Here is a 26,243-nt window from a genome sequence, read left to right as displayed (position 1 = left end):
AAGACAAATGGAATTCTCAGTTATCAAAAATGTGTCACAGCAGCGTGCAGCATACGCTCTAATTAACTCCTGAGGCAAGCGGTGTTAACTACGCACAATGGGCACTGGAAAAGAAGTGTCAACAACAGACTGACTCCCATACATGTTTATTTGGCAATTAGGCTTCCAAAAAATTCAACACGATCACAGTGTAGTATTTTGAGTGGGCGATTCCACTGTTCCGTCAGTGTTGCACTATGAATGCTCGTACGCCTTCCTTCCTGCATGCTGCTGCTGTGTTAATATTTCAGTAGCCTGGCACACTGAACTACATTTGCCTGTACAATGAAACGAGCCACAGGGCAAAGCTGCCGAACCTCCACAAATGGCGGATTCAAGAAAATAAAAAGAAAGGCTCTCTAACACAGTAAAAGGAGCGTGATTAGTTTTTAATGAGTGCTAAGAAATGTGGCAGCTCACATCTCACAGGCTCTCACTGTATTCTTAACCCTTAACAGACACTTACATCTATCTGCACAACAATGATAACCAATACAAGTGCGATATGGTACATTGGAAAGATTTTCAAAAGATTTTTGCTTTATGGGGTTTTACAGTATACAGACAAGTTCGAATTTAATTGCATTAGTTCAAATTTTTATGACAGAAAAATATACATTCCAATTCCTGCCGGTTCACAATACATGTTGGCATTACACACCAGGTGTTTCTCAGACAAAAAAAATATCAATTGGGCATTAAGTGATTAAATGTATGTTTGTCTTTTGTAATTATTTTTTTATATAATTAGTAATTCATAAAAACAGTGTGAGAAAAGAAGACTACACACTGAAAGCTAGGTGAAGTCATGTTCAGTTCAAAGCAGAAATACCAATGCAGGCACAGGCATTGTCACTTGTTATCAAGGTTATGGAATTTTTTCAATTGTTTCATTGTTAACTTATTTCTTTACTTGTGTGACAAGTAAGAATGTTTTTAAAAAGTGTGAGGTATGTGATACGCTATTAAACAGTGACTATTCTGGGGCCAAGAAAATGGATGATGACTCATCAATGACAGACATAGCTGAAAATGCCACTTATGGCAATCATAAATTTTCTGCCTTGAGGACACAGATTCCTACAATACAAGAAAGAGCACGCTCTTAAATACACAATAGACAGGACTTCGAATGATGGTTGTATTGGATTTCGCTTGGGGAAAAATTATCTCCTGCCCTGACTAGATTTTTTTTTTTTTGCACTTATTTGACCTTGTGACCATAATGATAGAAAACAGTCCAATTGTAAATTTAATGTGGAGTTTATTATTACGGAGGTGCCTTGAGATACGAGTTTAATTAGTTTCACAACATCATCACCAATCATCTTTTCCCATTGAGATGAATGGAAATGTCATTAATCCATTCTAGCAAATGAATACAAAAAAGTTTGTAAAGCTTTTAGATAAGAAAAATACCCATCTGTAATATTGTAATTTAAAAACATAATTAGATGTAACGCATTTAACAATTTTTTGTTACACTTCTTGCTTTAATTCACTAGACATTGTGCTACGGCTCCTCATGTGCGCATGTTGGCCATGTGTGGGCAGCATAATACAGACATACAGCTATATTGGAAGGAGATAATCACAATTGGTCAGTAATGCAAGGTAATATTTGTCCTTCTTCACAGAGGATAAATACCTTGTAATATATGCAAGTAATGCTATGTATTGTTATTCAGTATCTGCCTACAGATATCACTTAAAATTTGTGTGGAAATATTGTTGCAAAAAGAGTTATAATACTGCAAAAACGATGCTATAGGTTAGCCCATCAATGCGGCTCCTATTATGTGTTAGCATTAAGCTAGAGAACTTTAGGTAATGTTAGGTGGTCGCTTTAACTACCCATTATGTAATCCTCTCTGTTTAATGTTTAGTTTAACATTTAATATGAACTCAGAGCGGCAATAAAGACCCTTTTTTGATGAATTATTCATCTGCCAAACTGTTGGACGTTGTGAAATGAGTTGAGCTCACAGCAATCATACAGTTCACAGATCGCAAATTTTCACTTGCAAAACAACAATAACAAAAAACTAGCATTTTGAAAAATTCTCAAGTCAGGCCGGTCACTTGTTCTCAAGGCACCATTGTAGGCCTACTATATATGCGAAAAGAGATGGCGTTAGAATCAATACTGCCAGATTTGGTTTGGAGGGAATAATTTTTGTACAAGTGTCCTCTACCACTGATGGAGTCCCAAAGGGCACTGCTGAGTCATTGTTGCATGTCTGGCTTCTTCTAACCATTGCCATTCACCTTAAAAAAAATCACAGCCGAAGGCTGTGTCTGTGGCACACTAATAAAAGAACTGCTCTGACCTCCAAATTAGGACTGCATCAGACTTTCTAAACCTTGACTTAAAAATCTAGAATATGGTAAAGAAATGTGATGGGCACAGCGTTGTTCTGTCTGTTTATGGATATTTACACGTACAGTTAAGTATCCTCTGTAGGATGAGGAAGCTATGACATTCCATGCTGTCGCTACGCTTAAATCTGCAGCAGGTGCAGAGGAGATAAGAGCATCGGTGGCATAGATTACAGCTACAATGACAGCATTGCAGTGGAGTCTATGTTGAAAGTATCACATACTCTACCAACTGGTACTTCACAGCACATAAACATTACTTTATATCCCATTTGATTATAAACCTCTAGTTTCCTGACTGAATGTGAAAGCAGGCCTTTAGTCATCCTTTGTAACATCATTAGGGAAGATATAGCTGTCATTAATTTATTGATCATAATTCATTGGGGTGGCCACGACGAGTTTGAGAAATAACATTTCTACTAACAGGGTTATGTTGTATAGGCTAGAAGCATTCTTGGTATGACTGATTTCAATATTTCCATTTTTGTGCTGACTCGGCTTCGCTGTACACGCCTCTGTTTGGGGCCTCCACCTGTTTGGTCTTTCCAAGACAAACAAAATGTCATTGGAGATGTGATTCTTGGCATCTTCAACAGAATTCACATCACCAACAATGCCACTGACAAGCTCCTTGAAGATTTGCTGGTTCCTAAAACCAGAAATGCTGAAATTCCTAGGCTCTAGGCAGGTGCTGTCAATCAACCATCAGAACTGCCTCAGTCATGGAGTCATCCCACCATGAGCGTCTGGGTTTTCATCTTAAGCAGACGATGAGTGATAGCTACCTTACAATCCCTTGAAAGGGAGCCCATCAATCTGCAGTAGGACTACATCTTCCATAAGCAGGACACTAACAACCTGAACATCCAGTACGACTAGTACTACACAACATATACCACATGAAAACATTTTTGTGTGTGAAAGACAACAGCGCAAGTGAAATTGTCAAAACATTACAAATCATTGACAAGCATGAAGAATGTAGCAACACAGCTACCGTAACTGCTATTTGTTTGATCCTGAAAGTAAGCGAAATGTACAACTTCACATTAATTTAAAAGGGACATATCACATTCCTTGTTTTCACAGACAAGTGGTATTTATTGTTTGGGCTGAAACCGTAATGCTAACACTTTCAAATCAATTTTCTAGAGGTTTTGCATCTTCAATCTCTACAACACCATCTATCCATCCATCCATTTTCTGAGCCTGCTCTAAGATGCAAACTGAACGACTTTGAACCTGTTCACACTAATGGTCGGTGGAGGCAAAGTGAAACATCAGAGGCAACACGTGTGGAAAATAATAGGGTCAGCTCGAGTTTCCCCTTTACAATCTGAGATGTGAACATTCCAAAAAAAGCCACTAGAGGTGACAATCTATGCCTCAGTGAGGCCAGTCTCAAGAAGAATTGGCGTGTCTTTTGAGTAAACTTTCTGGGAGGAAGATGAAAGCTGTAGCTGCTTGTGTTTCAATGTCCAAGCTTCTGCTGTGGCACCGCGCAGGAATTAAGTGTGTCCGTGTCTTCAGAATCTTGTGGGCATCACCTGTGTATGCTGCCACATCATACGGATAGAACAAGACTGCCTGTCAGACAGGACAATAGAAGGACCCCAAAAAGGAAGCAGCTGTTTCCTGCTGGTGTGTGTAAACCATGTTAAAACAAAGTCATTTTACCATTTCCTTAAACTCTTGGTTAATGGAGAGTTTACAGCTATAATGCCATATAAATGTTAAATTCTCTTCAGTTCCTTTTGGAGCCAATGTTTGGAGTAGGGATCGGCATAACAACTGAATATTCAATTAACCGATTGGTCATTGACGGGGAAGTGGTTTGTATGCCTGACAATCAATCGCACAGAACATACAAACAACCACTTACATTGACATTTACACCTATGGACAATTTAGAGTCTTCACTTAACCTAATATGATGCATGTTTTTGGAATGTGGAAGGAAGCTAGGGGAAACCCATACATGCTTTGGGACCACATACAAACACAGAAAGGCCAGAGCGTGGATTTGAAGCATGAACCTCTAAACTGTGAGTCAGACACTATTAATTCACAGTGCTGCACTTTATCACAAAATTGAGCAAGGAAATTTTGTCAAAGGACTGAAAAACGCTTACTGTGTTTGCTCTCCCAAAGTTTTGTTTATGGGATGTTTCCTAGAGTCACACGTGGGTGGGCTGCAAACATTGGGCAGGAATTTCAAAAAGTCGTATGCTTCACATTTTAGAACCCCAAAATAGTTGACATGAAACAGGATAGCAGCTCTGAATGAAAATGAATGAAAAGAATGTCAGGTTATCCTGTACTGTATGTGTGGTAAAACAAACACAAGAGGCCCCCCATCCTCTTCCTTTAACTTGGTATTTCGGGATGCTTTATTCATCCCATGTGACCAAACAGAGGGGTTCTACTTCCACTGCTTTGGGGTGGAACTACAAAGCTAAGAATAAACTTGATACAAACTAAGTGCCATGTTGGTTGTGAGGTCTCGGAAGCAGGTTAATTTTACCACTAACACATGAAACTACTCAAGCAGGGCCTCCAGCAGCAGAGGTGGTCTGACATGGTGCCAAGGTCCCTGCGGTCGCCCTCTTATCCTTGCCAGCTCCATTTTGGCATCAATAGACAAAACACTGTGTAATCTCACACAAACATACTTCCTCACAGATTCTAGTGGTGTAACAGAGCTTCAGAGCTTGAATTTCAAACAGTGTAGAAAAAAATCTTAACATTGGAACAACTAGTAATTAATGAAAATAAAATAATTCAAAAGGGGGAAAAAAAGCAGTTTCTGGCACCTCAGGGATAGAATGTTTTTAGTGCCACCTACAGGCTGATATTGAAACACATTGACTTCTATGCATCATGCAATCAGAATAATTCTCCACGCACTGGCAACAATATTGGGTACACCTACCGAAATAAAAAAAAAAAATAGCACAATGAAAGGGATAAGTGATATTAATTTAATGCTTCCCTAGAGTCACATGTGGGTGGACTTTACGATCTTTATTAAGAAGACTTTAGGAAAAGTATACTGGTAATTCATTCATTCATTCATTATTGAGTTGTAGTTTGTATTGTTGTAGCATTTTTTTTTATTGTCAATATCAGATGCCATACAGTATATTTACACTGAGGCGCCACAGAGGCCACAGACTAGCTGTTACTATGACAGAGGTGGTTTGGCAAATCAAACCATCTTGTGTGGAGTTTGCATGTTCTGCCCATGCTTATGTGGGTCTTCTTCAGGTACGGTTTTCCGCCAACATTCCAAAAACGTTTGAATTGACTGAAGTTTAAAAAAAATTGTTGGTCGGTGTGAAGTACAGTGTGAATGGTTGGTTGTCTATATGTGCTCTATTGCAATTAACCAGTGAGCAAGCCAAGGTGTTCCCCGCCAAGGATAATTCGCGTGGACAGGCTCCACTTTACCTGTGACCGTCATAAGAACAAGCAGAGTAAATAATGGATCATGTTTTTTTATATGAAAGTGGATGATGAGCATTTTTACTTTACACTATATGCTTTATGTAAGTATTTATCATATATCATCACATTGCAGAGATGTACCTAATGTTGTAAAAAATACGTGTCTAAATCATGTGTCGTTCGCCACACAGAAAAACAACACAAACACTAATAACCTACTAAACTAGTGTCACTGAGACTACAAGTTAAGAAAGTAACGAGATCCTGCAAACGCTATTAAGGAAAGGACAACAGTGAAAAAAATGGTAAATGTTTCAGTTTTATCAGGCATACAGTTAAAAATACAGTTCATAGATCCATGGTGTAGCGGTGACCATGAATAGCAGATGGATTTTAAAGAGTGCCCGTCATCAAGGTCAAGCGTTGACATGAAGTGTGGAAGCTGAATTGTGAGGCAAGTTCACACTGGCCTGACAATGAGGCCCTTGGAGGGTGCAACTGCTGAAATGTGCTAATCACAATTCTATATCTGCTATTTTCTCAAAGCTTAACTTACATAAGAACGTCCCAGATGTGCCCTGATGCCACAGAATTGACAGAAATGTACAAGACGTCAGAAGATGTGCACAAAAAGAGATAGTTGATTTTTTTTTGTTTATTATTATTGCCTTGGCATCTAATTCAGATTTTACTGAAGAATCTATATTAGTTAATAAGCACACAAAAAAATGGAGGGACCCAGACATGGTCTTGTGGTGTGTTTGAGATGTGCGTGTGTGTCACTCAGAAGATAGGGGAGGTTGGTGTTTGAGAAACTTTAGGGATTAGCTAATCTGGGCTCTTTGTAAATCAGTGGAAATCCTCTTGAGCTCGCTACAGCGGGCACCGATGACAATCAGGGGTCTGTTGCACCTGATTGTGGGAGGAGGAGCTGACGAGGGCACATCTGCACGCCTGCATAATGGATAGTTGGCAGTAGATTTTGCTGTGGTACATCTCTACTAAACCCCCAAAGGTGTCACAAACAGGGGTGAAGGGTAAAGGTCAGTCCAAGATGGTGACACAGTTATTATTAAACTAAGTGATATCAGGTGAAAAAGTCAATTGTAGACTGTATAATTAAAAATCAATAAAGAGTAGCCAGTCTATGCACAATCTTTATGAAGAAGAGTTTGGCAAAAGTATACTGGTAATAATAATAATTATTACAAAAATTCAGTTAAGATACCTGTAGCAATGTTGAAAAAGTATCAATAAAATGTGTTATTTGAGCAAAACAAGCGGCATCCTGAGAAACCTTCACCCTTAAAAGCTGGCTCCACTCTTCCTGACAGAGGAAGCGCACGTTACGCACTACATTCTTATTAAAGAATGGCTGGACTCAGAGGCTCATCACCAAGCTGTATTAGTACTGCTCGTGTATTGCCTGTAGTATACACGCTATTTGATATGAGCATAGCCTCGTCACTCAGTCAATGACACACACACACACACAAAGTGCACAGCCGGCACAAAGAGCATAACATGCAATATAGCCCTCTCAGGACGAAACAATCTCATTATTTGCTGCAGATCCGGCGTCAGCTGTTGGTATGTTGCGAGCCTGCCTCACAGATCTTGCTCATTTCATAATGACCAGTGTGGCTGCTATGGTAACTAAGATGGATTTGACATTTTTGTTGGTCTTATGTGACCTTGAGTTGTAATAATGCATTTTTCAGCATCAGTGATTTTGCATCACATCTTCAAACAATGACCTTAGTATGCAATGAAAGAAAAATAGAACACAGTTTGTACTTTGACAATCACCTCATTAAAAAATGAACACTTTAATATACAAACAAAAACAACATGACCCTCTGCACACAGACCTGAAAAAAAGATGCTGTAATATGCACGCCAGGCCAGTAGTGGGCGATGAAACTTTATCAGGAAACAATATGCCCAGAAAAAGAAGCACAAAGAATTGTTAATATTTATGCAAAAGAAAACCAGATTCCAGTGTGCCAGAAATCATGTAAATAAGAAATAGCTCATCCAAAGCATACCGCATAGTGGGTCAAACCTGATATAACCTTGTAACTGAAAGCTGAATGAGCTCACTACGTGTTTATTGAGGACAGGAATAAGATTAATTATGAGATGTTTTGGATTTTGCTGTGGCCATATTCACTAAAGTACAGTATGTACAGTTTCTAATACAAAATCAGTCTTCTGTAAACTGCGCTCAAATAAAGCCCAGAATAAGTAGTAGTCATACAAATTCAGTAAGCATGGAAGTCTATTTTAAGGCCCACTTCAAAACTTAAACCTATCACCAAAAGTAACAGGGACAGTGAGCAAGATTACTTTGTTCACTTGACATCACCAACGTGTGATCAAGAAGAGGCACCTGCTGTGGAAACAACAACATAATGTATCCGTTCTAGCACAACACACTACAATCCTACCAGCCAAAGCAGAATCCCTGATAATTAAACTCCAAGGCAAAAAAACTAAATACTTATCAGGACCACAGTCCATAACTGAGACATCGTGTTTGAAAGGAAAAATATATTACTGAGGGCATCACTGCATGTAGTTGTCTGTGACATTATGATAATTAGTGATTACTGTGAGTCCACAGACCTTGCAGTTGTTTTAGTGGTGAAAAAAAAATTCATTTTTATGGACTGAACAGATTTACCGACCCACTCTACAGACATTTAAAATGGGCAAAATGGGCAAAATATTGTTGTGTTTGCTCTTGTATTGGATCTCAGTTATTGTCAACTCAGTATGTTACAAGGTGTCAGAAAAAAGAAAGGACGGGTGTTAGAAAATATCTATTTCAGACACAAATTAAGCTTTTCTTCTTGAAGCCTGTTTTCTCCATTGCTGCATGGGTTTTCTCCAGGCCCTCCGGTTTCCTCCCGAAACCCCAAAACATGTGTAGTAGGTTGATTGAAGACTCCAAATTGCCACTATGTGTGAATGTGAGTGCGAATGGTTGTTTGTATGTGGCCTGTAATTGGCTGGCAACTAATTCAGGGTGTGTCCCGCATCTCGCCCAAAGATAGCTGGGATAACATCCAGCACACCCACAACACTAGTGAGGAAAAGCGCAACAGAAAATTGATGGATGGATCTCCTCAAACCTCTTCTTTTTGTCTTTGGGGAAGCAATAACCGATTTAGTGGCAAATTTCAGTTAAAAATATCCACAAAAAGCTCATACGGACTGAAATTCTGAGGGATACACATAGTTGACGTGTCAAAATTACCGTGACATTTCAAACAGCGTCACTTACCCAAAAAACTCAACTTAGATGGCACAAATGGAACATTATCCACAAAAAGTACAGTGTGGGCAGTAGAATAGATCATGTACATGCTTTAATAATCAATAGTTTATTTGGAAGAATTGATTTGTTATGGCCAGTAGCTGCTGGGGGTTCAGATCCCCGCCTCACTCTGTGGAGTTTGCATGTTCTCCCCGTGTCAGCGTAGGTTTTCTCTGAGTACTCCAGAAAATACAGTACATCGTAGAGTAATTGAAGACTTTAAATTTCTCATCAGTGCGAATGGTTGTTTCTTTACATGTGCCCTGGGATTGGCTGGTGACCAGATCAGGATGTACCCTGTATCTCGCCTGAAGATAGGTGGAATAAGGTCCAGCATGCCCATGGCCCTAGTGAGGATAAGCAGTACGCAAATGGATGGATGGATGGATGGATGTATTCTGGAGGATTTTTGAAGTAAAGTTTTTTTTGCAATTCCACTGTTAATTACTGGTGGCCACCTAACACGTTACTACTGGAAGGATTCCAGGATCTTCCCCAACTCGGACGTCACGGCCATCTTGATGTTTTCGTTATCCTCTTGATGACCACCTTGAGCTTGGCAACATGGAAAACGAGAATCACATTGAGACAGAACAAAGCAAAAACTACATGATCCTTTTGTAGATGTGCCGGTTGATCATTTGGCCCTGTGTAAAGAAGAACTAGAAGTGGGCGATCACCTCTCACATCAAATAATGCAATCCACATGACTTTGACTTTGTCGTCACTGATCAAGACTCAATAGAAACTCTGGTCTCACTGATCTCATAATCACTCACTCTTCCCATTGCTTGATGATCTGACACCAAGGATATGTATAGAAAGCATGTGTAATCCAATGGCTGTAAGGACCTGAGTTCATGCCAGGGTGATTAAGTCCATGAGAAAAAAACTTGTAGTTTGGGTTCATGACACCACACCTGAAACCTTTGTGATAACCCCCAAACATTACAAAGTTATCCACATATGTACCATGTGTCAGCAGAGAGAGCTAAGTGCAAGTGTTTTAGGAGGAGACACTGTCCACCCTTTCCTGCCCCTCACTCTCCCCATCTCCCCAACCACAGTGTTAGATGAAAGAATGCAAGCTATGCATCTGTCAGGTGAGAAGTCATTAGAGGTGCAACCCTTTGGCAGCTCACATTCACACACTGCTCAGTGCACACACCAAAAGCATCAGCACGGGGTTCTGCAGGGATTATTTTACATAAAAAAAACAGTGTACACTGTGGGAAAAAGACATCAAAAGGAGCAACAGCTAACCGATCCATTTACTTGAATAATCATGCATTCCTCCACCACGTCCTCGGCAACTTTTGGGTGAATGAAAATAAGCACGCACGAGGCTCCTAAACACTCATTTACGGGAAATCCCTGATGAATGATAGTGAGTTGAACGTTTACTTTCATCTTTCAGCAGCCAGATAACATCAGCCCGAATGTTAAGTATATCCTCTGATGATTCACAGCAAAATCGAACAAATTACATCTTTCAACAATTCTTTTCCACAATATTTCTCACTCTTCTGTCAGGAGAATTAAACATCAGGGCTTCTTACAAGACTCATCAAACCTCTATAACAGCGGTTGGTGTTATTTGTCTTTAGGGAGAGAGTGAAGGGTCATTGACCACAGGGGGCCACAAGACGACATGACGTTCAAAGCAGATTACCCACTGAGAATGGGTTGTTAGCCCAACACTACAATCTTGAAGTCATCCGGAATCATGGTGAATTATCAAAGAAGTGCAAGGGGTAGGAAGGACTTGTATGGCAGTAATTTGGCTGCCATGAACAACTGTGTCACCATTTGATAAATGTAACAATGCAATCTTACAAAATTCAGTTGCACTGCTTCACATTGAGTACAGTATCCCAGCAACATGAGTCAATCCACCTGCATGATGCAGTGACGCATTCCTTAAAAAAAAAAAAAAGATAAATCTTGGTACAACAAGCTGGACAAATATGGTGAACGTTTATTTTTCATGAGAACAGTAGCTTGGTAACTAGATGGGCAGTAAGATACTTTCCCGTATGAAATTCTGGGAGCACAAATGCATGTTGCAGCACATCACCCCACTGTACTCTGGATTATGCACATTACATTTAGGCTTGTCATTCATACACAGTGACATAAGAAGATTATCAACTTTCAAAGAGGAATACCCAGATGATTTACAGCAAATAGCAGCGCACAGCACAAGGAAATAACAGTAAACCTAGAATTTCACACACGGAAATATCTTGTGTAGTCGTGAAATGGCCGTGTGTAAAGTAAGGATAAATGTGTTGGCATATTGCCTTGCCTTTAATCTGCTCCCTCATGGTAGCAGGCTAGCAACAGTTTTCCCCGCAATTACAAGATCTCTCTGAGCTGTAGTGAAGGTTACAAGGGAGAATTTACGTTTATGGACAATTCAAGTGGGCTCGGATGGTAAATACCCCTCTCTGGAAGAAAAGTAAACACACAGAGACTTAAAAGGAAATGTGGTAGCCATTAGTCCTCTCTTTGCAGACAGCCAGTGTGGATGAGCTGTACATATTAAGGGCCTTGTCAGGGTTTTAATCCAATGAGATTAATCTCCCGTCGAGTGCAGGAGTGAAGCCCAACAATTTAGCCTGGCTGAGCTTGAGCAGTTTCACCTCTCAGCTAACACACTGGACCTTGACAACACTAATGAATTTCTCATGTATGGCAGTGCTGCATCCACACACATGTTCACATGGAGGCCAGTTACAGGCTAATATAGTTATCTTTCAGGGCAAATACAGTTATATACAGGATGCGCAGTGTGTGCTCTGGGTTCAGAAGGGCACCATTCATTTGATACTTTGAAGTAGCTTGTGGTTGAAAAATACCAGTACTGCACTTACTCCTTGGGTTTACAAGGCTGCTGTGGGGGAGGGAGTCTGCCATAAACAGCAACCTGACATTTAAGTCTTTTCAACAGTGATCCCAAAAGAACAAGGGTATAATGGAGGAATGTTTAAGTTATGCGCTTAACAGACAGTTTGAACTAAATGCTAAAATGACCACACAAGACAATAAAAGACAATGCTAACAGGTACAGGTTCTCAACATGCTGTGTTTGCATCATTTGTTTGGTTGTCAATTCAGATGCATGTTAAATGCCAAAATATTGAATCTGAGAATGTCATTGATTGAGACAAACAATTGTTTCCTTGTTTGTTTTACCAGAAAACTGGGAAAGCAAAAGTGCTAGCCCTATTAGCTACAACGTAGTAAAAACCAAAAGCAAACTATAACTTCTATTCGTCCTGCAGTGGGGAAATTCGCAATACTACCAATTGTACCAGTTTACACAGCATTAAAAAAAAAAAAAAAAAAAATCAAGGTTGTCACTCAGGTCCTCTATCTTGTAGATGTTCTTAGTGTCTGCCAATTGACGCAAATTGGCAAGCTTTTTAATGGGAAGAGGAATTGAATTGAAGCATCCTCAATTGGATTTGTGCTGTTGATGATAATGTGCATCAATCCACATTGGAATATGGCTCCACAGTGTAACATGAATGAAGTTGTATATTTATTGAGTGGTCTACAACCCCAGGCTACTTTTTCCACAAGGAAATAACTTCTGAACCTCTGCTCAAACTGTTGTGTTTGGGAATCAACTTGAGTTTTGAATTTTACCATTTTGTCAGGGATAAGTAAGGATTTGACTTACAAACATTTAGCAATTATTGTCACATTTTACTTCATGAAGTACACTGAGGGAGCATCAATACTATTACCAAGGGACGCTGAGGTTTTGCATATGAGCAACCAACACAGCTGCTCTACCCTTCTACTCATTTTCCATTTGAATGGACGAGAGAGCGTTAAAATTAAACGAACTGGTAACTCAACAGCGAGTGCATTCCAAACCTCCTTCCAACATTGCATCTGGACTAAATAAAGAAGAAGCACCAACATCATCATCATTGCCTGCAGAAGCAGAATGTTTACAGATGTTAAAGTCATTTGGATTATGTAATGTATATACTGTATACCCAGAAGCAAATCAGACAGGTGCAGTGCACTAACTGACAGGGATGGCTTGTTATGGTAACCTCTTCACTCCAAAACAGTCCTGCTCCATCAGACGAATCACTTCATGAGAGCGGAGTCCAGTTCAAATAAAACCAGAGCTGACCGGCGCTATCTAGCAGAAGACCACTAGGCCACTGCTTTCCCACCACAACACGGAACACAGGAAGTCACGGGCACATCCTGACTGACAGACGGAAAAACATTTGCTCACTCGGGCAGTGGAAATAAGATGTTCATCCACAGTTTTTCATCATATGTCGGTGCATTGCAAATCTACAAAAGATAATTATGCAACTGACAAGCATGCCATTCGTCTATTGATCTCAGCCAGTGTGCAGCTGTGCCCCCCCCACACAAAAATCTATACTTCATCTGACAGGCTAGGGTGATGTTTCATGATTAAGAGCAGTTAATGATTCATGAGGATATCTAAAAAGGTACGTTTATGCTAAAACAACCAAGTAAAACGTATACATAGAAATCAGTTTTGTAACAACTACAGTATAAACATGGCTGAGCCAGTCGTTACAGAGATCACTTTGTAAAGCAACACTCTTAATATTCATCAAGTCCTCAAGAGTCAAACCAGTCTTCTTGAACACCCTTTTTTTGGGATACATGTCTATGTGATTTGGGGATGGCCATTTGGGAGCAAAGAATCACGTTTTGAGTGTTGTTGACTCATGTTTTTATGCCAGGATAAAGCTGACACAGGAGTTGTCATTGGGTACGTAGCTCAACTTTCCATATCCGACATGATCAAGCATAACATTGGAATGCACACTCAGTTTTGGCTGACTCAACAGCACCTCTGAGGCAAGAAGGCAAGTAGCGCATTACTTTTTCCTTGAATTACTTTTTAACAGAATGAAGCAGCAATCAATTCCACACAAGCAACTGACTAGTAGATAGACTATTATTCTGTCTGTAATATGAATGAAATGTTACTGCGTCATTACAATTTTACACTTTAAATAGCACACATGGTTTTCCCTTTAAGTAAAAAGATTGGGCACAGTCTCTGCAATTGGGCTAACCAGGGTCACTAAAGACTGGGTGGAAGAACCCTTTGAGTTCTCAAGTGCGGAATATCTCAACATTCCCATTCTCACTGCCTGCTCCATGTGGCAAACGTGGTTTATATTAAAATGAAAACTGGCAATAATCTTAGAAAAACCCAATCATTTCATCTTATATTTGAACAACATGTCATATTTCTCACTTTCCTGGAAGCCCCCTCTCCACAAGCCATACATCATTGCGTAGTAATTCCGCCATTTGCCTGTAAACACTCCGTTTTTTAATTTGGAAAGGTTTGGCTTTGAACCGTGACGCTGTTGCAGTGAATAACAGATGAAAAGTCACAAGGCTGCACTTGGTTTGCTCATATGATGTCACTTGTAATGGAGAAATGTAGTCAGTTACCAACTGCCATTGAAACCTATAAATGACATTTAACATCAGGCTTTCAGATGCTATTTAGTTTCTATTGTAGACAATAAAACAATGCAACGAAACAACATTGTCGACTTTTAACTGTAGCAAAATTTTTTACCCAAAATTTCATGATGTTCAATAGGTATTGTTGGACTGAATTGAAACTTTGGGCTGCACCAGGCATTGAGGGAAACTACTAATGTGCACTGGTCACGCGAGCAGCCTCATGTATAATTGACCTATGTAGAGAATGGATACGCTTGTGTGCGCTTACTGTATATCTCTGCCCCTGTGTGTTTATTCTTAGAGAGTGCTATTTAGCATCGCTGTAATAAAATAACCTTTTAGTCGGCAAAACAGAGAGAACAAGCAGCCATTTATTAGAACAGATGGAGGGGGAAGAATATTGCTGAAGCCTGGCAGCGACTGCACTGACAGTGTGGTAATCTTCAGACATGCTTGGTCCTGCAGTGTACCTGTGAGTGCAAACATTGGCGACATAGCTGAGAATTTGCACTCTTGTGTCAGTTGGGCAATCTAGAGTGAACACACAAAACACATATACTGTATATGGAGAACACCATGAGTAATAAGTCTGGTTTCACAACTTATTAGAACACGAGTTCGATCCATGTAAATGATCAAAGACGGAATTTGCAATGTTGTCACAACTGGAAGACAACAACATTTATACATTTAGTGGATTTCTTTAGATACATTGGTATAGCAGTATGCTATCCAATAAATGTTGCCTTTACAATATTGATATTATGTGTTTACAGTTTGCAGTGTTGTCCATGATATTAGGTGCTTCAACCTCTCAGCTCTATACCAGTTCTGCAAAAGGGCAAACTGCAAAAATACCACCACAACAATCACGAATGGACACTTTAGAATCTTCAATTAACTTAATATGCATGTTTATAACTTGGATGCACACTGGGATTTGTTATCAGCGAGTTTTCAAATGTAAGTACAGTACTTGTGGTTATTCTCAGTCCAAACAAAAGAAAAACAAAAAGTGCTATTGGTGCATCCCTACATTTTTCCCATGCTGCTCAGTTTTGTGTTCTGGCCATCCACTGCAGCACTTCAACAAATAGTGATACACATCCAGTGCAGGGAAGGCTAAGCTTGTGGACAGAGCAACACTAGCTGGCAGGCAGACTATTGATGACAATTACATAACTGTCTCCCGGCAGTTCAATAAACTGCGTACACTATTTTAAAATTTCCAACTGCAATCGATCAATTTTATTCCCATCATTTAGGATACAGACATAGTCGTCATTGATGACCAGAACTAAAGTGGGCATTCATATCTGACTATTGAGGGATAATGTATTATAATGTGCCCCACAATAGCTCATTATTCGACACAAATAGGTGAATGTTACCAAAACAAAAGTAGTACATTTAAGGCTACAATGACTCAGGAGTTAACATATTCATAAAGTTGAACTTAATTCAAATGAACCCCCACGCCAAAAAGTGCAGCTGTGGATTCATGATGTGAATACAAGTATGATCGGGTGGCTTGAAGTGTGCACACACAGGAGTGGATCATGTTTGAGCTCAGGACAGCTACAAGTGGCCACCGAATAAACACAAAGGTACCTAGTTACAAACTTAAAAACTGGTGCCAAAAATACACTTGACTGCAAACCAGCCAAAGGAAAAGACCCATGGATGAGTGATCTGTTTGAAAATGAAAGTGAAATCTTTATAAAATGAATAATTGCGGGAATGACAAGGCACAGTCTACCGTTGTTCTTCAAATAGTCCCTCTGTTCGCGTTGCATTTACATGTATCACGGAGGAATTAATGATGAGCTGTGTGAACAGCGGTTGTGTGTGCATCCGCATTCTTGTCCCACTCCGAAAACCCAGCAAACACAGCCATACATTCACGTCAACATATTTCTACATGTTTATCAACAATGGAGCAGCTGGATGCCTGCTGATTGTGACACAAAGCGAAATACTGTAAAAGCCACTTGAAGCAAGTTGATTTCCCAAATTATTTCTTCTGCTCTCTTCGGGGCTCATGACTGTGACAATGAATAAATGTTGCCAAGTTGTGGTTGGACATCTGGGATATTGACTCAGGATTCCCATGACAAGAGAAGTAAGATGGAGTCTGTTTTGGTCACCTAGCAACTTCTTAAAAGAACGTCGGCACACCTAACACGCTTGGACATAACAAAAGAGTCGACTCCTTTTTCCCCTCCTAGAAAAGTGATACTGCAGGCAGCTACGGCGAGTACGCATCCCACAAATGTTCCCAAAGTAGATGCTATGTCACTGTCAATGAATACTGGGAAGAACCCCACTGCCCCATTTGCTTTCCCTTGTGAGGAGCCATCCTGTGATGTTATTCCCATGGCAACGGATGGCTTCAATTACTGTGTGTGTGTGTTTCTTTCGGCTTCTCCCTTTCGGGGTCGCCACAGCGTGTCATCTCATATGAACGCACATATGTTTGGCACAATTTTTACGCCGGATGCCCTTCCTGACGCAACCCTTCTCAGGGAGTGGAGGCCCCAGTGGGATATGAACCCACAACCCCTGGTTTTCAAAACCAGAAAACATTTTGATAGGGAGCTGATTCTATCATGAACAAACCATACAATACATGTGAAAATCAAATCCTGTTCTACTTCCTGAGGCACAACATAGACCTCCAAACTGTTTTGTTTTAATCCGAAATAGTAGTAATTGTCAAGGGTACTTTAAACTGTGCTGTACATTCGGACTCCATTTTTTCTCTGAGATGACTTAACAACCCAGCTGTGTATCCTTTTCCCATATCACTAGTCCACATTAGGATGATAGGGGAGCAGGAGTGGTTTTGAACAAGAGGCTGGGCACACCCTGTACCGGTGGCCATCTATCGCTATCGCAGTACTAGACAACCTCAAAGGTAAGTTTTCAAAAGGCCGAAAATGTGCTGTAAAAATCAAGTGTCACATGCAAAACCCAGTGAGAAGCCATTGTAAGAATAACAAATATGTAAAGGTGCAATTTTCTATTTTGGGTGAACTGAGTGGACAGACAGTGGAGGTACCCGAAAGCCCTTTTTTTTATACTGCACTTACCACAGCATGCTGTCAACTAACACATTCATTGTGTATGTGGTGCTGTTCTACGTCACAGAGGCTGGAGTGCACCAAAATTGAATTAAGGTCGCAAGGCACTGCGATGATAGATGCCTCATCCCATAGAAGAGACGTTGGCTAAGTGATTTCAGAGTGACAAGAGCAAGGTATTTCAGGGGAGTTCCACAGTTCAAAAAAGAAAGTAGTAATCGCAAGGATCAATAATTAACTTTGTGTCCCAGGGTCCTCAACTCTGGGATACAAGACAGATGACATAGTGTGATATGGTAAAAAAGGCGCAGAGATGGATGGAGATCTCCGCGACTTTATTTTTACCAGTTTGGACAAAAGTAGTATGAATGTGTGATTTTAGCATTTTAACAATTACTATTGAATTATCAGTGGCAGAAATTGCAATATTGCTATTGTGAGTTAAATTGTGTACTATACAGACTATTTTCGTCCATGAAGACTTAAAGACAACTCTTCATGGACCCAAAAGTCACAATGACAGGGCATTGTGAAAGGTCCTATTATGTTATCATTCATTCATAAAGCCACACACAATTGCTTTTTTAACCTCAGCGTAACAACAAACAAACGCTCATTCATTCTCCACAATGCGACTCCACAAGTCGAAATAGTGGCTTTGAGCTCGGTCGCATGCACTCTGCATTCATTCTCGAGACACATGACCACCATTGGAAGAAAATGCGGACGTAGAAGAGGAAGTCAAGAAAGAGTTGAGGTGTTTACTCACCACCAACACGGAGGTCCTGACTACCTCGGAGACACTTTGCCGGAGCTCGGCGGCCGTCCCGGGCTTCCCCAGACCCCGGGTAAACTTCCTGATTTCCGACTGAGCGAGAATGGACATCACTGGACTTTTTAAATTTTTAAGGTCACTTTAAAAAAAAAAAAAAAAAACAATGAAGGAAACTGCCATCCTCTTCAGCGGCCTCTACGACTTCGAAACCGGATCATGCCGTGACCCAACCGCAGCCGATTCGCTCCCATTTGTCAGTCGAGCACGTTTTTTGTCGCCTTAGTGCTGAGTTCCAGCGTGCCGCTTTGAATCATTGTTGTCATAAGAAATGAACTCGTAACAACGGCGTCATTGGTCGTTGGTTCCGAGACAGGAGGCGTCAAAGCTCGTCGTCGCCTCGGTGCTCGGTGCGCTCCGCCCCCTTTTTTTGTAGCACCTCTGCCGGCTTCAGAGCCTGCCTACTGCTCGCCCCTCCTGGACTGTGTGCTTTCACAAACACGCACACGAAAAAAAAAAAAAAAAAACACAGACAGACTGTGCCAACGTGGGTTTTCTCCGGGCACTCCAGTTTCCCAGCTAAAAAAATACTATAGAAATTCTACACAAATATATAGAATTCTATAGAATTTGTACAGAACAACCTGTTCTACAGAAGTTTAGCTGTGATTTTCTATTGAATTTCTCCAGCCCAATAGAATTTCTATAGAATCAATAGAATTTCTATAGAAATTTTATAGGACTTGGGTCCGAAAGTTCTATAGTTCTTTAGAAATTCTTTAGAAATGCGCTATAGAAATTTTTTCGCAGGGTTCTTCCCACATCCTAAAAACATGCAATATTAATTGGACACTCTAAATTGCCCCTAGGTGTGATTGTGTGTGCGACTGTTTGTCTCCATGTGCCCTGCAATTGGCTGGCGACCAGTTCAGGGTGCACCCCGCCTCCTGCCCGTTGACATCTGGGATAGGCTCGGGCACTCCCCGCGACCCTTGTAAGGATGAAGAGCTAAAAAAAATGGATGGATGGATGGATGGATGGATGGATGGACGGTTGACCAAAAAACAGTGCTTAATGAGTGTAATTAACCCACGGATGCTGGAATACATAAAGCATTTTTAACTTTTGTCATAGTTATCCCTAATTATGGCACATTTTACCTAATAAATAGAAACAGTGGTGACCCCCCCCATGCTGTTTAAGTTTTAAAATCTAGTGTATAAAATACAAAAATATGATTTAACATCTTCTGCTGGTCTTGTGTTCTCCCTTTAAAAATATATATCTTGAGTATTTTTTGATGATTCAACTTACAAAGCACAAAACACAGTAGTTAACAATTAAAGTTAACCTCCTGAGCCCTGGGCGTTTGTCTGGTGTGCATTGTTTTAATTAATACTTGTTATTCGGGATAAGTAAGACCTAATAAGTATAATAACTATACAGTACTTGGTCTTTATACAGGAAGTTGTTATTGGAGAAAAAGATTTGTTTCTAAGAGTAAAGTTTGCTTATCATAAGAGTGAAATATATATTCTGCATATTTGCAGTTTGAAACCACAAGTTTCCAATTGGGGTACGTGCAACACTTTAGCTTCCAACACTTAAGTGGTTCTCAGTACAATGGCTCAATCTAACTGTATGGCAAAAAAATGAAACTACTAGTCAAAAAAGAAAGTATGAAACACTTTCTTTCAAAATGTAAACGACAACAATACAACCAGCTAGTGATCCAAAGCCATGAACATGGCAAGTCAACAGTGTCTGAACATCTTTCCAGAAAGAAAATACTGTTCACTCCAAATATAATGTCAATTACTTTTCCCGATATGTATCTTTATGTACTGTAGCTTCTTCAATCAGGTATCTTTTTAGTAGGCTATCTGCCCGTCTATTCGGAACAGCCCTATCGACTTCTGTAAAATTTTGACAAGCATTTGGGCTCACTTAACAGGCAGAGGTACAAATTACATGTCATCCATCACTCATGAGACACCCCAAAGTAACCTTGTTCTTTGCAATGCATAGATGTATTTATTTATTTATTTATTTATTTTTAAAGCAACCATACCCGGAAGATGAACTGAAGCGGATTAAGATGTAGGGGACTGGAGTGACATGAACGTTGTTTTTTTTCGTTGTTGTTTTTTTTTTTTTTTTTTTTTTACCTCGTAGTGGAACTCACACTTGTTGAGGAATACATGAGCCTCTACCATCCAAAACTTAAAAAAATCCATGATGGCCATCTTTGAGATATCAGTTCTCAGTATTCAATTGTTCACAATAGGATACGTTTGTCATCTGAATGCTTGTTCGCGCTCTCATTCAGTAGAAGCTTATTATTCCATCTGACACATCAACTCCTTCCATCTTTGAGTTGTACTCATGCAGAACAGTCACATTTTTTTCCTTTCTAGGACAGTTGTCTTCTGGCTGCTCATCATGAACAATGGTTTAAAATGGTTTATTGTCACACCATTTGACAATAAATACTTTCACATTTTGCCCTAGTTACTGCGGATGAGTAATGTCAAAATCCAGTGGCAGCCAATCTCTTTGAAGATCTTGCAAATACTTCTTACCCATTAATCATGGCTACTTGCACTTGCAAACATTTTCAAAGCTTTCTTAGTTTATTTGACTACATGCATAAGCAGATGTGTCACTTGAAGGAATTAATTGCATGTGTGTATTCCATCCATTTGGCCAGCCACATGACACAAACAGTACAGTTACAAAATTCTGTCCCCAAGCAAAGTGCATAGGATTAAGTGTTTTACTTTGCAGAAGTAACCAAGTCATTAAAAAAAGAGATGTTATTGTAAGCAAATACACTCATTTTTCCTTTGGGAGCTGCTCTATAAGTCTTTTGCAGATCTCCTCCCATTTTATTTTCACTTAAATGAGTGTAATGTCGTGATATCACCACAACATGTTGGGGCGCAGAGTCCACAAATGTGGCTCATAGGTCAAAGATTTAAGAAAATGAAGCACAAATGTAATGTCCTCACATGACTTTGCACGGTCTCAGGAGGTTAATAAATCCAATTTTCCAAACTTTATCCTGTGGCGTCAACTTCAGCACGCATGCATTTAAATGTACATGTAGATGAAAAATGTACAACTATACTGACTATATTAAAAATAATGCTTATGATAACATCAACCAACAAAGCAATCTACAGATACCATGGAAATATTGTCTTTTTAAGAGCGTAAGCAGCATTGGAATCATCTGATTGGTCAGTAAGCGCTATGACGTCGGTAAATCGTTATTGACTGACGTTTCTGAAACAACTTGATAAATACTGACACCTGCAGGTCATACTTGTAAGTACACTAGAGCGAGTGACTCCTCTCACAGATGTTAAGCCTGAGTATTTAAAAAAAAAATGCTTTCATTTCTAAAGATATGTCCTCCTGGAGTAATTCTTAAGAAGACTAAAGCTTTTGCAGTTCATTCTTGAACACAAAATCTTCAGGGAAATGATTTTTAAGTCCTTTCGTCCCATAAAAAGAGCCAAAGTCTGATGGTGGGGGGCCATCTGGTTAAATGAGAAGCAGAAACATTTGCAATTGAATATCATCATCTTTAAAGCTTTCTGTTACATCCTTTTGTCATTCTGCTATTGGTGTGAACATTTCATTAAAAATTAAATCACAACTAACAAGTATTTTGACATGGTAACAATTGTCTTAAAATGCCACTGGTACTGACAACTGCTTCTTTGGCTAATTATTAAGCAAGTCTCAGTTGACAATTTCTCATATTACAACAAAACCTTTTCCAGAGTAATCATACTTTATTTAAAATATGAAAACAAAAACCAGGCCAGTTGCTCAGCACTGAGTTTTAAAGGGTGGCCTGTTTTAGATTGACGTGAATTTTATAGCGTACCGCAATGGTAACATTCTTCATGGTTTAAAAAAGACAAAAAAAAGCATTACAAAAGTCAAGGAGTGTGATATAAATGTTTGGCACCACAAGTGAAGTTTCCTGGGAAGTGAACGACAAAAAAGGCCATCGAAGATAGTATACAGACAAGTTACTACGGTTAAAAAAAAAAAAGAGGGGCGGCGGGGGAAAGCACAATGAGGAATAGGAAGTGGGAACGATTAATAGAAAACAGTATCAAATGACATCCTGTAAAAAAGGTTTCATATTTGAGCTGTAAAAATGTCAGAAGAAGAAATGCAGTCTCTGATGCAGTCGAAACCAGCGGACATGTCACCATTAAAACAGTAAAAAAGCACCAGCGTGTGCACAGACACATGGACGGATGTTCCACGTGTGCGAAGAGAGAACGGAGTCCAACTCAATGAGTCTGGGATTCCTTGTTGTTCTGCACCCGAGCTCGACCGGAGGGGGCTGTTGCACTGCGGATCACCTCCATCCACCTGCGGACAACAAAATAACCCCACATAAGATCTCTGGTACATTCACTAAGTGTTTGTAAATGACTTATTCCAGGTTACCTTTCAAAAGTGTATTCGCTCTCTGACCGGAAGTAGTACACGTGGGACTTGAAATGCAGTTTGAAGACGTAGTCCTTGTGGATGTTCTCTGACTCGGATGGGATGGTGACAGAGTAACCCAGCAGGGGAAGACTGGCCAGAGGGTAATCATCCTGAAAGGAGGAGCAAAAATACATTAGAAATTCATCCATCCATTTTCTATAGTGAGCCGGAACCTATCACAGATGTCTTCAATGACCCAAACATGTATGTTTTTGGAAGGTGGGAGGAAGTCGGAGTACCTGGAGAAAAGCCACACAAGCATGTGGAGAGCATGCAAACGCCACACAAGACGGCCAGAGTCAAGATTTGAACTTTCAGCGTCTCAGCTGGGAAGCAGATGGACCACCGCGCTGGCCGAAATTGTAATTTCAACCCTAGAAATGACTTCAACATGGACACTGACTTAGCGTCTTGATCTTTTTCCATGTAACACGTGAATAACCTACTTTAGTGGATTAGACCAAGATTCTCAGACTACGGCACAGGCACAGCCACCACAAGTGAAAGGTAAATACACTGGAGATCTATCCCGTTGTACAGCGGTATAATGGCAAATAAATGTGATTTGGCTTTCGTTTTAAATATTTATTTCCATACAATTTTTAAATTAAGAGCGATACATGTTAATAAACATTTAGGTACACATTTTTTACTATATTTAAATGTTAATATTCAAATTGTTTCACTGGCTCTCAATAATATTTGCAGCTCAAGGTCTGTGAAAAAATAAAGCATGTGAAAGTTTTTCAGTAGCCAAATTGAACCACCAAAAGCCAACTCCAGCTGATTAGACATATTTTTCGCAAGGAGGTGCCAGTGAGCCACAGAAGTAAAGAACACCATCCTTATCTGGAAAAACAGGATTGGTCTTTCAGTTTGAGTAATTGACAAGAAGCGGTGTGGTTTTATAAATTCCCAACAAGTCCAGCTGCTTATTCTTGTATTTCTACTAGTTTGCTAGCATCCACTATAAAAGTTAAAATGTTTTAGATCATGCATCGATCGCGACCAACTGAGGTCAGCTGTCTACAGAGCATTTGACTTTTTGCACAGAGCGAGAAGAAAGAAGAGGGATTAAAATGTTGGCTGACAGTGAAGTGAAGGGTACAGAGGGGGCATGGTCCTCACCTGGTGGGATTTGTAGAAAAACAGGCTGAAGTTGGTGAAGACCACCCACAGCTTCTGCCAGCCGTTGCTGTTCTTAAACTTTCGCAGTAGATTTCCAGATAGCTGGTTCTGAGAAACACAGCACACACAACAAAGGTGAAAATGTAAATCTGGGTCTTCTATAATTATAATTTTTGTACATTGACATAATCAAACTTAGGACTAACTAAATATAGTGGGAACTTCATTTGATTTCTTCAAATATTATTATTGATTTATTTTACCAAGTGACCCTGATAGATCCAATTCCATGCTTGCACTCAATGGTCCCTTCATCAGGTAGGCCTGCATAAGCCAATAAGATTCTAAGCAAGTACTATAAAAACAAATATCGACCTTTCCAAGTCAAAAATGCTGAGTTTTGATTTACATTGTCAGAAGCGTATTGAATTAAGGTTGAGGAAACACTGGATTAAGTTGAGAAAGTGTTCCGAATGTTGTGGCCAATTGACCCAATGAGGCCTGTGCCGTCTATCTGGCTCTTTTACCTCTAGACTCCTGCGGGCTTCACTAAAGGAGAGGCTCTGGACTCGGTACCAGCAGATAACGCAAAGAGGCACTGGTCCGTGGCCACTGCGTGGCCCCACCTTATTCTCACTGACTGGACTAGAGCCCTCTAGCATGGGAAAACGCACAGACGCGTGGAGAGGGAGGGGAAGGTAAAGAAATGACAGACAGGGTCGAGGGGGGGTGGACAGAAACAGACACTGAGTAGGTGAAGCAAAAGCATGCAGTGCAGCGCAGGGGTCGACAGCAGCGGGAAAGCCGGCGACATCCAGGCAGGGCTGTGAAAAGGACGAGTTACAAGGAGGCACAGAGGAAGAGCTCGACCGACAGCTGCACGGCTTCATGGAGGATTGCTCCCAAAACAGCAGTTTTGCGAGCGATACTTTAGTGACTGTTTATTTATAGACCCTCAGATTTTGTAAGTGGTGCAGAGTGGGGGAGTGAGGCTGGAGAGAAATAAGGGAAGCTGCGTTTGGGAACATAGAGCGGGATCTCACACAGCGTGAACAACATCCTCACAGTTTGCCGGTGGAAGTGACACCCCGAGGCCCATGCTCGTAATCTCGGTTTCATCTTAAATATGTTGATGATATGAGTTTCCAGCCCTTGCCATTTGTACTAAGACAAAGTCATGATCCCCAGAAAACTAAATGGAAGCATACGATTCAGAATACATGTGAAAGAGGACTTTGAGATTAAAACAGGGGTCACACATATGGCCTTCTCTGTTCTTAAATAAATTATAAATTAGACCAATAACTTCATTTAAAGAGTCGTATAGGATTCGTTGCATTAATTTAGCTGCTCTTTTATTTTATGACTTTTTTTAATAAAAAATAATCTCTTTAAATAATGTTAATTTGTCAATAGAAACTATTTCATACAATTTTTCTTTTTAAAAAGTAAATTATGTAATTATTTACAAGTAAAATTATTTATTTATTTATTTATTTTTTTAAATCAAGTCATCAGCTGTACCTATTGTTCACCCGCCCATTTTACAAAACTGAAACCTCCCATTAAGCAAAATGTTTACCGAAGCTTGCTTTAAACTAATTGCAAATTGATTAAGTGTTAAACTTTTCCTTATAGTGTGCAATGTATGCATTTTTTTGTTGCTTTTTATCATGAGTCATTCACACAAACTGACTATAATTGCTTCAGCATTGTTTTAGAAGCCTTTTAACATTTTTTAATCAATTACACTATTGTAAAAAGTATAGTTTTAATCACGTCACTAACAGCAAAACAAAAAAAGGTATAATTCATAAACAGTACCACATCATGGTAATAAAAAAATAACTTTTGTGTCTTATTTGAATAATGTGTTGCAGGTGCAAGTAAACTGTCAAAGAGTAATTTTTTTTTTTTTGCCCTATCCAATGAAAATCCCCTAACGGGTATGTGAGGAGATTGTTCCCACTGGAAAATCACAGCACGAATCAACAAATCTCAAACAGTGAAAATCATAGAAATTTGAGCAAGATGGAGGCAAGAGAGGAAGGAGGTT

The 26,243-nt window shown here is 39.9% G+C and overlaps 2 protein-coding genes across 3 annotated transcripts in view; both read right to left on the bottom strand.

Moving 5' to 3' along the window:
- zmp:0000001200 (dedicator of cytokinesis protein 9) overlaps positions 1–18,955 on the bottom strand; it is a 78,579-nt gene extending 59,624 nt beyond the window's left edge. The window contains exon 1 of the mRNA XM_061842053.1: positions 18,539–18,955. Coding sequence (XP_061698037.1) covers positions 18,539–18,655 — 117 coding nt within the window. The 5' untranslated portion in view covers positions 18,656–18,955. The remainder of the gene's footprint in view (positions 1–18,538) is intronic.
- Positions 18,956–21,223: 2,268 nt separating this feature from the next.
- Positions 21,224–26,243, bottom strand: part of LOC133511945 (FERM, ARHGEF and pleckstrin domain-containing protein 1) — a 52,699-nt gene continuing 47,679 nt past the window's right edge. The window contains exons 25-27 of one of the 2 annotated variants that reach the window (XM_061841066.1): positions 24,188–24,295; positions 23,018–23,169; positions 21,224–22,939 (exon numbers count right to left, since the gene is read on the bottom strand). In XM_061841066.1, coding sequence (XP_061697050.1) covers positions 22,858–22,939; positions 23,018–23,169; positions 24,188–24,295 — 342 coding nt within the window. In that variant the 3' untranslated portion in view covers positions 21,224–22,857. Of the gene's footprint in view, positions 22,940–23,017; positions 23,170–24,187; positions 24,296–24,326; positions 24,843–26,243 lie in introns of those variants that run through there. The other variant, XM_061841067.1, reaches the window with a different exon arrangement.

This window comes from Syngnathoides biaculeatus, chromosome 14 (genome assembly GCF_019802595.1).
Source record: "Syngnathoides biaculeatus isolate LvHL_M chromosome 14, ASM1980259v1, whole genome shotgun sequence".
NCBI lineage: Eukaryota > Metazoa > Chordata > Actinopteri > Syngnathiformes > Syngnathidae > Syngnathoides > Syngnathoides biaculeatus.
This window is presented reverse-complemented; position numbering and strand designations above follow the sequence as displayed.